The 16019-nt window shown below is 50.4% G+C and overlaps 1 protein-coding gene across 1 annotated transcript in view; it reads right to left on the bottom strand.

Moving 5' to 3' along the window:
* The window catches only part of LOC141936078 (olfactory receptor 14A16-like), a 41710-nt gene extending 27589 nt beyond the window's left edge, over nt 1-14121 (bottom strand). The window contains exon 1 of the mRNA XM_074852803.1: nt 14046-14121. Within this exon, the coding sequence (XP_074708904.1) occupies nt 14046-14121 (76 nt within the window). The remainder of the gene's footprint in view (nt 1-14045) is intronic.
* Between the last annotated feature and the right edge of the window lie 1898 nt (nt 14122-16019).

The following is a 16019-nucleotide window of genomic DNA, read 5'->3' as shown; positions in this document are numbered from 1 at the left end:
CCCCTGCACTACGGGACCCTCCTGGGCAGCAGAGCTTGTGTCCACATGGCAGCAGCTGCCTGGGGCACTGCATTCCTCATTTCTCTATTGAATACAGCCAACACATTTTCACTACCCCTCTGCCAAGATAATGTCGTGGATCAGTTCTTCTGTGAAATCCCACACATCCTCAAGCTCTCCTGCTCACACTCCCCCATCAGGGAAGTTGGGCTTATTATGGTCGGGGTCTGTTTAGCATTTGGGTGTTTTGTTTTCATTGTGGTGTCCTATGTGCAGATCTTCAGGGTGGTGCTGAGGGTCCCCTCTGAGCAGGGACGGCACAAAGCCTTTTCCACGTGCCTCCCTCACCTGGCCGTGGTCTCCCTCTTTGTCAGCACTGGCATGTTTGCCTACCTGAAACCCCTCTCTGTCTCCTCCCCATCCATGGACCTGGTGGTGTCATTTCTGTACTCAGTGGTGCCTCCAGCAGTGAACCCCCTCATCTACAGCATGAGGAACCAGGAGCTTAAAGAGACATTGAAGAAGCTGATTCAATACTGTTTCTCAGCACCATTAACCTGCCCGTGTCTCTTCAGAAGTGATTTCACATTCATCTTGGGAATCTTCTGCCCTTTGGGCATTTTCTCTCTGATAACCATGTTTGTCCACATCTGCATCCACTCCACTTCCCCAGAGGCATGAACCAGCCTGTCTGACCCAGAGGTCTCTTCTCATGTGTCTGGCACGATGGTACAGCTGGCCTCCCATGTGGCATCTCTGTAATAAAAGGGGATTTCCTCAATGTCTGGAGGTTGGGCTCTTCTTCCAAAGCTGAGGTCAGGCTGAAGAAATTGCCCCCACAAGGGGCTTGGGTTCTCCATAGGAGGAGGGCATGGGGCAATGTGTTAGGGAATGGGCTTGGGCTGAGCCTTCACCCTTATTTGTCCAGTTCCCCTGGAGATGGAGAATGATCACAGGGGTCTGCCTGGGACTGTCACCCCATGGCTTTCAGGCACCACAGCCCACTCGTTCTGCAGAGCAGCACCACCAGCTCAGGGCCCTGTGGAGAGCATGGGACAGGGAGGGGGTGACAGGTCAGTTCAGCATGGAAACATTTCATTGGTGAAAGGCTCTATGGGGGCAGGGACATTCCCCAAGAAGAGCAAAGGACCAGTACTGTTCTTCCAGGGGGGAAGAAATAACCAAGAGAAACCTATTTCTGAATGCACCAGCTTGGGGTAAGTTCCTCTATTGCTGGGGCAGCTGGAGAAGCCTGAGGTGCCTCTGGGACAGGATTCTTTTCCTGTGAGGGGGGCTGGCACAGAGGGGCACAATAAGGATGCCTTGGAGACAGGAACAGGGGACACACGGAGACACTGGCCTCCATCTCCTCATGCCATGGCTGGCCCTCAGCCCTGGGGCTGATGGGGACGCTGAGACACCTCTCATTTCTTCCTTCACTCCTACATTTGGATGGACCACAGGAAACATCTATGAGCCTGGAGGATGCACAAATGTCCTGTCACTTTTGGGGAAGCAGAAGGGTTTGTGGACACATGGAAGTTCAGGGAGAGGTGTGTGTGGCAGTGTGTGTGTAAGAGACAGGAAGAAGATGGGAAGTAACAGGGGGGTGGGAGTGCATAATCCTGAGAGGAAATAGCTTGAGTTTTGATTTTGAGGCAGCAGAAGAAGGAGGATATGCAGTTCAGTGCTGGGACAGGGGGCGAAGTAGAGGACTCAAGGGAGGCTGGGTGCTGGGACATCTTTAGCAACTGAAGAGCATTAGCATGGATTTGGAAGAAGCTGCACAGGTTATGGGGATATAACAGCCATTGTCAGACCACAGAAAATGACAGTATTGTGTTTGAAGAAATAGTGAGGACAGAGGGTCATCAGTAAATGTTGAGACAGCATGAGGTCAGAGTGAGGGGGGAGCAGGGGTGGTGGTTAAAATCTGCAGAGAAACAGGCAGAGGCACAAGAAACTATGGGACAGCCAGTGGTGGGGATGGACCCTTGGTTGAGGCTGGGGACCCCCAACAGAACTGAAAACCATGTCTTTTCAACTATGGCTGTTGTTGCCTCCACTGAGGACCCTGAGAGGACACCAGTTCCTACAGCCACAGCACTTTGGTGCCTCCTCCTCCACCCTCCACAGAGCCTGGGGGGAGTCCTACTGCTGTCCTACATCGGCATCACACCCCCCTGCATCTCACTGCCCCCAGGAAGAGCCCTGAGCATCCCAGGAGGGAAAGGATCCTCGTTCCCAGGGGATGGGTGTCAGGGCTTGAACATCCTCTTGATGAAACCCATCAAGGCCTTTCACAGTCCCCTGAACATTTGATTTTCAACCCGTAAACAGTGCCTCTGACTTCCTGCTTCCCCAGCCCCCAGGGACAGGAACCTTGTCTCCCCATTCCCTCCCTGGCCTCTTCAGTGATGACCCTCACTGGGGATCACTGACACCCTCAGAAACTTGGAGGTTTGCTGCTGACTTTCCCTTCTCTAGAGGCCACTTCAATCCCTTTTTCTGGACCTGCAGTTCAGGAACTTGGCACCAGAGGGCTCATTAACACGCAAATCCCCCTGACAAGCCAAGTCTCTGGGCATCACTTAATTCCTCACTTCTGAAATATTAATTTGAGAGCTTTCAGGTGTGCAGTGAACGTGAAAAGCTTTCAGCACTAAATGTCAATGAGAAACAATTTATTCTTTTTCCACTACTCCTTGTTTTTCTGCTCACACATGAAGTGACATCAGCAAACTCCAATGGATATTGATCCTGAGCATCTCCTGATAGAGGCTGAACATGTCGGGAAGTCCAGACCCTCTATGTCAGACACTCTGTGGGCAATCTTTGTCCCTGCCTCCAACTCCACATTTCTCTCATCAGTCCCCCGGGACTTCCAGCACCTTTGTTCAAATCTGAGCTTTCTCCACAGCAGCCTGTAGCTGCATCTTTCAGACCTTTGTCACCAACTCCCACCTGCTGTACTTAGAGAAGGACCTGCACGGAGACACAGAATGAAATTTAATTGCCAAAAATCTAAATCAGCGGAAGGCATGGTTCAATGAAAAATAAAATACAATCCTCTGCTGTAATATTAAGTCCACCTTACCTCCTCTGATGGCCACTTTCCACAGTGGAGATGGCCTTAGACCAAAGGAAAACACACTTGCCAAGCAGAGACCCCAAGAACCCCCAAAGCATCCCCTGCCCCAGACTCTGTCCATATTCACTCACAGACACTCACACCCTGAAGTCACGAGCTCCCTTGAGCTTCCCATCTGCATCCCATCCCTTCCCATTCCCATCTGCAAACCCATCTGTTAAACAGGACTGGACTCAGCATTGGCCCCTGGGGGTCACCACTGGTGCCCTGCTCCCAAGGGGACTTTGTGCTCTTGGCCATGGCCTTCTGGATCCGGCCATTCACCCTGTTTCCAGTCCACCTCACTCACGCCTATCAGGGTGTGACGGGATGCAGCGTGAAAAGAATTGTTGCTACGGAGGTGAAACACCTTCCCTGCTCTCCCCTCATCCACCAGCTGAGGCATCTCATTGCTGTGGTGGGTTAACCGTGGCTAATCACCAAACTGCCACCCAGCTGCTGGCTCACTGCCTCTCCTACCCCAGTGGGATGGGGGAGAAAATAGGAAGAATGGGAATGAGAAAGCTGCTGTGTGGGGACAAGGAGAGGGAGATCACTTCCCAGTTCCCATTGCAGGCAAGACTTGACTGGGGGAAATTAACTCAATTTATTTTTAAGTAGAACAGATATATAGTTATGAATTCAGGTCATAAGGGAAAAAGGAAAAACATTAAAACACATTTCCTATTTCACTGAGCTTCATTCCTTCACTCCAGGCTCCTCTCCCCCATCCCGATCAGTGCAGGGGTATTTGGGATTGGGGGTCACAACCAGTACATAACAGTATTTCTCTGCTTCTCCTTCTTTCCCACAGTTTTTCTCTGCTCTGGCACTAATCCTCCATGGGCTGCAGGGAAGATCTGCTCCACCATGGAGCACCTCCTCCTCTTTCTCCAAACTTGATGTTCCCTCCGTGGTTTCTCAATGTGTTTGTCCCTCCACCTCTACTGATCTGGTGCTTTCTGCCCTTTCTTGAATGTATCTTCACAGAGGCACAACCAGTTTTGCTGATGGGCTGATCTGTGTCCTGCCTTGAGACCATTGTGGAGCTGGAAACAGATCTGTCTGGCACAGGGCAACCCCTGGCCTCGTCCCACAGAGCCACCCTTGCAGCCCTCCAGCTACCAACCCCTTGTCACATACACCCCATACAGTCACCCACTGTGGAAAGGGCAGGTGCAAAAGACTTTTTTTTTTTTTTTTTTTTTTTTTTTGCTGTTGAACTAAGTTTCTTTTGCTATTCTTTGTTGGCAATTGAGAAACAACTTCCTGTGAGTGTGTGTGCAGCCAGTTCTCCAAATAGAGCAGGTGGGAATTGGTGCAAATGAGCTGCAACCTTCAGTTACAGACAGAAAGACTGGATCTGAAGAAGCCCAGGGGGCTGAGAAGAGAGACCTCAGTGGTGGGGACATAGTGACAAAGGTTGGCCATAGAGTGTGTGACCTCACTGACCTTGCTTTTCCTACATGATTTTTCAGACTCCGTCAGGGCACACACAGGGTCAGTATCAATTGGAGAATGCAGGTATTTCTTGATCTGGAAGGTGAACACTGAAGAAAATAGCAACCGAAATATTTTATCATTCTTTAATATGTAAATCATTCTTTTTTAGGCTACACTCTGGAAATGTCTCTACTTGCAAGAATTGAAGAATTAATAAAAATTATGCACAGAGACATTGCTTCTTAGAGGACATGGCTGTCTCCCCCACAAGCTGTCCTACAGTGTGGAAACAAAGAGCTTCACTCCACAGTCAGAACTCAGTATAACTGTTCAGCAGGGATTCTTTATTCGCAGCGCTGGGCAGCACTGGGGATCGCTCCACCACAAGTGCCGCACTTACTAACAAAACACTGACTAATATACACAAAAAGCACACATATGCATCAGATTTCTTAGAAAAGGCAGTCTGATGTTAATGGGTTCTTAGAATTCATCTACATAGTCTTAGCATGCGTAGTAAACATAGAGTGAGGGTCTCCTCCCCTCCTTAGGGATCCACAGAGTCTTCCTCACACTGTCCGTTAATGAACCTTAGGTTTCTTGTGTCCGTATCTGGTCATAGAGTGACCTCATCCGTCCTTCAGCTCCTGTTTGTTCCAAGGAGGTCAGTTCAGACCAGCTTCCAGTCGCTTCTCTTGACACTGACGTCTTCTTAGACACTTGATTTCTTTAGGTTCCTGCTATCAGGGATGTACTCAGGGAGTTTTTCAGACTGTCCAAGGTCTGTCTTATCTTTACTAGGCAAGGAGTTAAAGGTTTCAAAACATCTTACAAGTGGGTAATGACTACAGAGGGTAGTTAGGAAAAACTATAAATGAAATTACATACATTGCTGTAAAGTATGGGAAAAATAAAAGCTACTAAGACACAAGTGATGGTTAACGTTAAAACTAAGTGTCCTACTTTACAGGTCCCTGTACATTAGCAATTTCTTGTATCAACTTCCCTTCAATAAGGGCCTGACAGGATTCACCCATGAGGGCTGAGGAAACTAGCTGATTTCATTGCAGTGCCATTAGTGGTTATTTAAAGATCTTGGGGATCAGGAGAGACTCCAGAGGTGTGGAAGAAAGAAGTGTCAGACCCATGTCCAAGAAAGGTGAGAAGGAGAATCCAGGGGATCCAGTCAGTCCTTCTGCCATAGCCTCCTCCTGACAAAGTTTGGGCTAGATAAGTGGAAAGGACGTGCATTTAGAACTGGCTCAGTGGCTGAACCCAGAGGGCTGTGGTCATGGGCACAAAGTCCATTCAGAGGCCAGTTGCTAGTGGTGTGCCCCAGGAAGCAATGAAGAGTGTTAAACTTGTTCATTCTGTGACCTAGATGATGGGTTGGAGTGCAACCTCCAGAAGCTTGAGGATGACACAACATTAGGGAGGAGTGGTGAATGCACCAGGTAGTGTCACTGTCACTGAGAGGGACCTGGACAGGCTGGTGAACAGGGATGAGAGGAACCTCACAGAGGTCAACAAAGAGAAATGCAAAGTCCTTCCCCTGGGGAGAAATAAACTCATGAACCAGAACATGCTGGTTTCTGAGTGACTGGGAAGCAGCTTTGTGAAGAAGGACCTTGTGGTCCAAGTGAACAACAAGCCGAACACGTGCCAGCAGTGCATGCTTGTGGCAAGGGTGGCCACCAGCCTCCTGTGCTGCATTAGGAAGAGTGTTGCTGGGGGTGGGGGCAGTTATCCTGCCCCTCCACTCAGCACTGGTGAGACCACTTCTGGAGTACTGGGGCCAGTGCAGGACTCCCCAGTATGGGAAAGACATGGACTTCCTGCAGGAAGTCCATCTTAGGGCCAGTGAAGATTATTAAGTGATTTGAGCACCTCTCTAGTTCCCTGAGAGAGCTGGGACTGTTCAGCCTGAAGACAACAAGACTCAAGGGGGATCTCATCATTGTGTACAAATATTTGAAGGGAGGGTGTAAAGAATCACAGAATCACAGACTGGTTGAGGTTGGAATGGGACCACTTGAGATCATCTGACCCAAACACCCTGCTCAACCAGGATGCAGAGCCCAGAACTTCCCTGGGTAACCTGTGCCAGTGCCTGGCCACAGTGAAAAAGCATTTCCTGATGTTCCCAGAGAATCCCCTGTGTTCCCTCGTGTGCCCACTGCCTCTGGTCCTGTCACTGAGCACCACTGAAAAGAGCCTGGCTCCACCTCTGCTCACCCTCCCTTCAGGGGTTTCTAGACTATAAGAAAGTCCCCCCTGAGCCTTCTCTTCTCTGGCCTAAACAGTCCCAGCTCTCTCAGCCTTTCCCCACATGTGAGGTGCTCCAGTCCCTTCATCATCCTTGTGTATGTCCCTGTCTCTCTTGTACTGGGAAGCCCAACACTGGACTCAAGGCTTTTCCAACCTAAATGATTCTTTGATTCTGTAACTCCGTAACTCCTTTCACCACAACTCTTTGGGCCCGGCCATCCAGCCAGTTTTTTGACCCACCGTATCATGTGCCCATCCAAGCCACAAGCAGCCAGTTTCACCAGGAGAATGCTGTGGCAAACGGTGTCAAAGGCCTTATTAAGTCAAGGTAGACAACATCCACAGCCTTTCCCTCATCCAATAAGCAGGTCACCCTGTTGTACAAGGAGATCAGGTTTGTCAAGCAGGACCTGCCTTTCCTAAACCCATGCTGACTGGGCCTGATCATCTGGTTGTCATGCATGTGTTGGGTGATGGTAAATATAACTGACTCTGGTTTGAGCAGAGGGTCTACAAGGTCTACACTGAACCTCAATGATCTTATCCTATGATCTCTTACCCAGTAATTGCAGATGTTTATGGGGCACAGATCCTCCCGTATTTTATGCAACCAGCTAAGATAAATCTGATGAACACGTATTCCACGGAACTGACTGCAAGGGGAGCCTGGGAGGCACTGCCTCTGACAGCTCTACATTACCCCTGTACCTCACTGCATCCAGCTTTAACACCCCTAAAGGCCATGGTCTGCACACTGAAGCTCGTACTCATAGGTCTTGGGAGTCAGAGAATGCGAATGCCAGCTCTGAGTTAAATACATTCCCGATGTTCATGGACAGCAAGGAGTTTCTCCTTCTGGTGCATTCCCATGCCACGTGGACTCCACCTGGGATTAGTCTCCCCTTATTTGAGACAACCGCTGTGTGGGTGTCTGTCCACTCTTGCTCATACAAGCTTCTCTTGCAGTTGACGGTGGGTCTTCAACCTCCTCCACTGTAATTCATTCCATACAGATTTTAAATCACTTGGTTCCTTGGTAGTCTTGGCCTCCAGGCACCTGCTCAGCCCTCACACAGCCTGGGTGTTGGCTCACTCCTGGGCACTTCTTTCCAGGTGAGCCCCCTCCAAGTTGCAGTCCCAGGGGTGGTTCTGAGGGGAGATGCTGCCTGGTGTCAGGTCTGCTCCAGAGCAGACAGGGCTGAGCAGGGTGTCCATGAGCGGGGCCTGCCCTCTTGCCTGCTGCACCTGGTCGGGGGGCTGGAACAGAGGGGTCCTCAGAGCCAGCACCCAGACAGGGACCTTTCCCCTCACCCACCCCTCCCTTTTTGGACACAGGCAGGTGATGACTGACTAGGGCTGCACTCTGATACTCATGAACAAGGCAGAACTGGAGGAGGATGTGAATGTTGAGGGCAGCCATGGCTGCAGTGACCATGGCAGAGGAAAAAGACAAAGAGCAGAATGACAGCCTTGGCCTGCAGCACAGCACATTTCACATGGTTCAGCATCTGCTTGTGGGGATCTTGGAGAGCCAAGATCAATGGAACCATCTTGGATTTTTGGGGACAACAATATCAAAGCCCAGCAACACCTCAGTCTGTTGTACTGTTAGTTGAGCAGGGCCTAGGTGGAGGCTGGTGGGGACGGACAGCAATCTTCTGGCAGAAGCATTCACACACCAGAAAGCATTGCAGAGGGTGGGAGAGGGAACAGCTTGTCCAGGAGGCAGATACACACATGGCCTTGGGGTACAGGGGTGGAGGCAGGAAAAGCAAAGTTCATCTGATTTGGAAACCTGGAAAAGGCTGAGAAACTCATTGCTTTCCCATATGCTTTTCCTTTTAAAATTTACCCTCAGACCTCCCTGGTCCTTGAGTCTCTGACCAACATCTCTGCAGGCAGGGCTGCACCCATGGCAGAGGAAGGTGTGTCTGGGGATCACTTGCACCACCTGGGCACACACAGCTCCATGGGAGCAGAGGGGATGTGCCCAAGGGTGCTGGGAGAGCTGGCTGGGGTCATTGCAAGGGTGCTCCTGGTCACCTTTGAAATGTCAGGGCAAACAGGGTGGGAAATGGCAGACACTGCACCCATTTTCAAGCAGGGCAAGAAGGAGCATCCATGGAACTACAGGCTGGTCAGTCACATCTCAGTCCCTGAGAAGGTGATGGAGCAAATTCATTTGAGTAATTCCTTTGCCCACATCCATCAGCTGTTTCTCTCTGAGATGCCCTGGGGTAGCTGAAGTACCCACAGGGTGCTTGGAAAGGTGACCCAGGACCTATGGGAACCCTTTTGGAGCATTCCCTGGTCACCAGGAAAAGGACCTCCAGACACCTCAGTGGAGACAACTCCTTTGTCTCTATTGACTGGGAAGGGAAGTCCAGAAAACTTGATTTGACATAGACATCTGCCCAGAGGTGTCTGATGTTGGGGGAGAGCAGTCTTCTCCATTTCTTTACCTACAAAGGAGTCACTCTTCATTTACCCTGGAGGGAATAAAAAAGGAGTGTTCATGGATGATCCAGAGACCCCTTTGAGTAGACACTAACACAGATGTGTTGAGACAAGTGCAAATCTGGCCACGCAAACCCAGGGTGTTTCACTGCAGGTGGTCACCCAGCTTCCCCGTATCAGGGGAGAGAGCCTGACACTTTAGTGGTGACTCTCTTTGTGCAAGGGGTGAGGAGTGGCAAGGATGCTGCTGGGTGGGGAGGGGTTTTAGTGTGCTGGAATTCCTGCAAGACATAGAAATATCTTTCTTCTATGCTGCAGGCCTGAGTATGTTAGAAATGTTTAGGAAATGTGAATAAAAATAAAACAAAAGCAATGAGGAAAGAAGAAAAGCAAAGAATATATTTAATAAAGCTTTCAGCTTTTTTTCCATTTCACAGAACCACAGAATCAACTAGGTTGGAAAGGACCTTGAAGATCATCTAGTCCAACCATTAACCTAACACTGCCAGTTCCCATCTACACCATATCTCTCAGCGATATATCGACCCTACTCTTAAACACCTCCAGGGATGGGGACTCCACCACCTCCCTGGGCAATCCATTCCACTGCCTAATAACCCGTTCTGTAAAGAAATACTTCCTGACATCTAGTCTAAACCTTCCCTGGTGCAACTTGAGGCCATTCCCTCTTGTCCTATCACTTGTTACTTGGTTAAAGAGACTCATCCCCAGTTCTCTGCAACCTCCTTTCAGGTAGTTGTAGAGGGTGATGAGGTCTCCCCTCAGCCTCCTCTTCTCCAGACTAAACAACCCCAGTTCCCTCAGCCGCTCCTCGTACGACATGTGCTCCAGACCCTTCACCAGCTTCGTTGCCCTTCTTTGGACACGCTCGAGTAATTCAATGTCCTTTTTGTAGTGAGGGGCCCAAAACTGAACACAGTAATCGAGGTGCGGCCTCACCAGTGCCGAGTACAGGGGTAAGATCACTTCCCTGTCCCTGCTGGCCACGGTATTTCTGACACAGGCCAGGATGCCATTGGCCTTCTTGGCCACCTGGGCACACTGCTGGCTCCTGTTCAGCCGGCTGTCAATCAACACCCCCAGGTCCCTCTCTGACTGGCAGCTCTCCAGCCACTCCTCCCCAAGCCTGTAGCGCTGCTGCGGGTTGTTGTGGCCCAAGTGCAGCACCCAGCATTTGACCTTATTGAACTTCATACAGTTGGCCTTGGCCCATCGCTCCAGCCTGGCCAGATCTCTCTGCAGAGCCTCCCTACCCTCGAGCATATCAACACTCCCACCCAGCTTGGTGTCGTCTGCAAACTTACTGAGGGTGCACTCGATCCCCTTGTCTAGATCATCAATAAAGATGTTGAACAGGAGTGGCCCCAAAACCGAGCCCTGGGGGACACCACTCGTGACCGGCCTCCAACCGGATTTTATTCCGTTCACCACCACTCTCTGGGCCCGGCCATCCAGCCAGTTTTTTACCCAGCAAAGCGTGCGATCATCTAAGCCTCGAGCAGCCAGTTTCGCCAGAAGAATGTTGTGGGAAACGGTGTCAAAGGCCTTGCTAAAGTCAAGGTAAACTACATCCACAGCCTTTCCCTCATCCAATAAGTAGGTCACTTTGTCGTAGAAGGAGATCAGGTTTGTCAAGCAGGACCTGCCTTTCATAAACCCATGCTGACTGGGCCTGATCCCCTGGTTGTCCTGCATGTGTTGTAAGATGGTACTCTGGATGAGCTGCTCCATCAGCTTCCCGGGTATTGAATTCAAGCTGACAGGCCTGTAATTTCCTGGATCATCCTTCCGACCCTTCTTATAGATGGGCGTCACATTGGCCAGTTTCCAATCTGTCGGGACTTCCCCGGTCAGCCAGGACTGCTGGGAAATGATGGAAAGCGGCTTGGCGAGCACCCCAGCCAGCTCCTTCAGCACCCTCGGGTGTATCCCATCAGGTCCCATAGACTTGTGTGTGTCTATGTGATGTAGCAGGTCACTGACTCTCTCCTGGATTGCTGGGGGGTCGTTCTCCCAGTCTCTGTCCTCTGGCTGAGGGGGCTGGATTTCCTCAATACAGCTAGTCTTGTTATTAAAGACTGAGGCAAAGAAGGCATTTAGTACCTCAGCCTTCCCCCCATCACTTGCTACCAAGTTTCTTTCAGCATCCAGCAGGGGGTGGAGACTGTCCCTGGTCTTCTTTTGCTGTTGACATACTTATAGAAACATTTCTTGTTATCTTTGATTGCTGAAGCCAGATTAATTTCCAGCTGGGCTTTGGACCTCCCGATTTCCGCCCTGCATAGCCTCACAGCCTCTTTGTAATCACTGTGAGTGGCCAGTCCCTTCCTCCAAAGGCTGTAGATGTTTATTTCATCAACATTTGTTGATGTTTATTTCATCTTTAATTTACTTTGCTTTGTTTTGATATATCACTCTTTGGGCGATATCATGAACATTTTTTTAATTATGATTTTGAAAGACAAAAATATTTCCAGACCCAGGGTGGGATGTAGCTACAGGGACACCGATGTTCTATGTCACAGGGAAAGAGATGCCTGGTGACAGTGCAGGTGTCCTGGGCCCCTCTGCCTGGCCTCTACCGATGTCCATGGTCAGACAGCTGAGCTCTGCCTGGAAAGGGGAAGAACTGCCTGACACTTCTAAAAAACACCTGAGCACCTTTTCATCAGCTGAGGTGATTGAAAACTTTGAATAAAGTGATGATGTTTTTCCACCATGACCACATGGGAATTTCTAGGAAGTGTATGAACTGAAACTGAAGCTCTGAGCTTCAGGGAGTCAGAAGCCTGCCCTTGTCTCTCAGCAGTCTAATTCTCTCTTCAGCCACCTCCTTCACTGTGTTCATATCTCTCATTTCCCATGGATCTGTCTGAAACATTGCTAGTGAGGTTCTCCCCTGGGGATGGTGAACCTCAGTGGAGGCAGCTTCCCCTTAGCACACAGCTGAGCAGTGGTGGTTGCTGTTTGTTAAACTCTCCCATGTTTTCCTTCTGTTTGTTTGCAATGAAGAGAAATTCTGCTGTGCCCGTGTGCAGCCAGGTCTCTGAGGGAAGCCAGTGGGAGCTGGTGCAGAGGAGCTGTAACCTCCAGCTGCAGCTGGGGTGGAGAAGTCTGATGTCAGGAGAAGTGCTGCAAGTGCCAGGGGGCCGATGGGAGAAATGGCCGGGCTGGGGAGGTGAGGAATCAGGTTGTCCATGGAGTGTCTGACCTCCAGGAGGAGCTGGTCCTACCCCTCCTGACAGCAGGAGGAGACCCCCTGCATCAACATCAATTAGAGAATGCTGCCATCACTGCTGCTGTTAAATGAAAAAGTAATACAAGACACTTAAAAATAAACAATACTTCTGTATTAAATACTCAGAGAAATCTTCCACAGCATGTAGACTCCAGAGATGTCTCCAGTAAGCTACCCAAGAGTTGAAGACTGAAGAAAATAATTGGAAGAGACATGGCTTTTTGCATTTTCATGAGCCCCAGGGTGTCTTTGGTGCTGAGACCATGAGCCTGAGACACTGAGAGGAGCCTGAACCAACGGCTGAAGAAGTCAAGGTCAGAAGCAACACCTACAGTTCCCAGGAGTGTTACTGGGTCCCACTGAGGGCCATCCCCAACAAAGCCTCCCCAGGGGCTGGTTAGAGCACAAAGGTGGAGGCAGGAATGAGAGGTAGCAAGCCCAATGTAAAGGTGGTTCTGATGCTCAGTCTGCCTTCATGTGTTGAAGCCAAAGGGCCAAAGCCTGACCCGCAGCCCCTGGGAAGGGAGATCCTGTCCCTCCCACATTGCCCAGGGCTCTTCCTGGGGCAGTGTCATGTGGCAATGTGTGGTGCCAAGGCCGGACTAGGGTATGGCACTGATGGGTCTGTCCTGGGTGGGGCAAGGAGGCCATGAGCTCCTGGTGCCATAAGGCTGAGGTTTGTCCTGGTAGGCCTTAGCTGCAGAGGCAACAACCATAGGCAAGGAGAAAAGTCCTTGGCCCTGTTGGGGGATCTCAGCTATGCCAGAGCCTTCAGCTGTCTCTATCACAGGCTGTGCTCAGCATCCCACACCTGCAGCTCTTTCCCTGCAGGCTCTCAACATCATCCTTTCTTCCCCACCTTGCTCTCACCTCAGCATTTCCCTGCTCTTCCTGATATAGAATAGGAAAGAATAAATAGACTACGTCTGTTGGAAGGGACCTGCAACGATCATCTAGTCCAACAACCTGACCAATGCAGGGCTGGCCAAGTTAAGGCTGTTATTAAGGGCATTGTCCAAATGCCTCTCAAACACTGACCAGCTTGGGTCATCGACCACCTCTCTAGGAAGCCTGTCCCAATGTTTGTCCACTGTCTTGGTAAAACCAATGCTTCATCATGTCCAGGCTGAACCTCCCCTGCCACAGCTTTGAACCATTCCCACACATCCTATCACTGGATCCCAGGGAGAAGAGAGCAGCACCTCCCACTCCATTTCCCCTCCTCAGGAAGCTGCAGAGAGCAATGGGGTCGCACCTCAGCATCTTCTTCTCAAAGCTAGACAAACCCAGAGTCCTCAGCTCTTCCCCATGTGACATTCCTTCCAGCCCTGTCACCAGCTTTGTTGCCCTCCTCTGGGTGCATTCAAGGACCTTCACCTCCTTCTTCAGTTGTGGGGCCCAGCACTGCACACAGTACTCAAGGTGAGGCCACACCAACACTGAATATCTCTCCATCCTCCCTGGCTCTTCCTTGAAACACAAACCTACGGGATGTTCCAGACTCCTTCTCCATGTCTTGTTGCCTCACAACATTGCCCTTGGGGTGACAATTCTTTAACGTCATGACCATTTGCAACCTCCCAAGGTACACTTTGTTCCATTATGTCTTTCTCATGCTGTTTTCCACCACGAAGAGAAGCCCCATCACCTCTGAAACCACCCTTCAAGCACTCTCAGGCTAATGCTTTACTGCCTGCAACCTCCCTCCCATTGCCCCAAAGATGCCCTTGTCCCTCCGCCTCTACACACAGGTCATGTGCTTGAGGCCCCATACCCCATCTTTGCAGACATCCCCTTAGCACTCTCCACCTCCTCCCAACTCCTACAAAATAGGAGCTGCACAGAGGGACACATCTGTGTGTGTGGAGCCACACCAGTGCTGAGGTGAAGGGGAAGCCAACTCAGGTTTTCTGGGTTGCCACATTCTTCCTAATGCAACCTCCTAGGCAGCTGGCCTTTTTCCTGGGGAGCATGCACCACCGGCTCGTGTGCCGTCCCTCCTAGTGCCCAGGCCCTTCCCTTAGGGTCACTGCTCAGCTGGGCAAGTCCTTGCTGGCCCTGATGCACGGGGTTATTCTTCCTCCCAATGAAGGTCTGGCCACGTCTCCTTGGAAATGTCAAGAGGTTTTTATTTTATTTTTATTTTTTATTTCCTCAAGGTCCTCCTGGACTAGAAGCTCCACTTGTTCAGCTGTTAATGTCTGTGTGCTGATGGCTCACCCTGACTGAGGTGTGTCTCACACAATAACAGCAAGAGGAGTCTCAGGATAATACAGGAAATAAAAGGAGGTACTAGTTCAATTTCTGGCCCAGAGAAGAATTACTGTGACAACCATCCCTAAAACACCAAAGGAGGGTTCAAAGCAAACAAACTCACATCCAAGAGAGTAAAGGCAAATAAGTGTTGTTGTGCGAGGCCATGTTAGTGGCCTATATGTATATGTCTACAGAATTTTATACAAGATGGAGCCTTCCAGGAGTTGGTCTTAGACCCTCCATTTACCCAGCAGTTGCCCCACATTCTTCTGCCATCTCCTGCTGACCCCTCAGCTCTCTCTTGAATCAGACACTAAAGGAATCATACAGAAGGTGAAATTACAGATGCATGACCTGGGAGAAATAACTAAACACTGTCCAAGCATGCAGGGATGAGGTTAGAAAAGCTGAAGCCCAAACAGAATTGAATCTGGCCGGGGATGTCAATGGTAACAAGGGCTTCATGAAGCACAGAGGTGACAAAAGAAAGACAAGGGAAAACACGGGCCCATGGCTCAGTGAGACAGGGGACCTGCCTACACACACATGGAAAAGGCTGAGGTACTGAATGCTTCCTTTGCCTCGGACTTTACGAGCAAGACGGGCCTTCAGGAATACCAGGTGCCAGAGAGCAGGGGGAAAGGATGGAGCAAGGAAGATGTATCCTTGATGGAAGAGTATCAGGTTAGGGAACACTCCCTCCCACATTGCCCAGGGCTCTTCCTGGGGCAGTGTCATGTGGCAATGTGCGGTGCCAAGGGCAGGACTATGGTATGGCACTGATAGGTCTGTCCTGGGTGGAGCAAGGAGGCCATGAGCTCCTGGTGCCTTAAGGCTGAGGTTTGTCCTGGTAGGCCTTAGCTGCAGAGGCAACAACCATAGGCAAGGCGGAAAAGTCCTTGGCCTTGTTGGGGGCTCTCAGCTATGCCAGAGCCTTCAACTCCCTTTACCACAGTCTGTGCTCAGTGTCCCACACCTGCAGCTCTTTCCCTGCAGGCTCTCAGCATCATCCTGATTGTCTACAGCTGATCCTATAGTAGACCACGTAGCTCTTCCCACTCATCCATTTCTTCTCAGCTGACACATCACCTCTTCCCAGGCAGAGCTCCATGCATTCCCACTCCTCTCGCATGTGAAGGGCAACTCCCCTCCCTCGCCTTTTCAGCGTGTCCTAAAACATCAGCATCCTTCCATTGCAGCTCTCCA

Source organism: Strix uralensis, chromosome 31 (genome assembly GCF_047716275.1).
Source record: "Strix uralensis isolate ZFMK-TIS-50842 chromosome 31, bStrUra1, whole genome shotgun sequence".
Taxonomy (NCBI): domain Eukaryota; kingdom Metazoa; phylum Chordata; class Aves; order Strigiformes; family Strigidae; genus Strix; species Strix uralensis.
The sequence above is the reverse complement of the archived record's forward strand: the minus strand, read 5'-3'. Positions and strand labels throughout refer to the sequence as shown.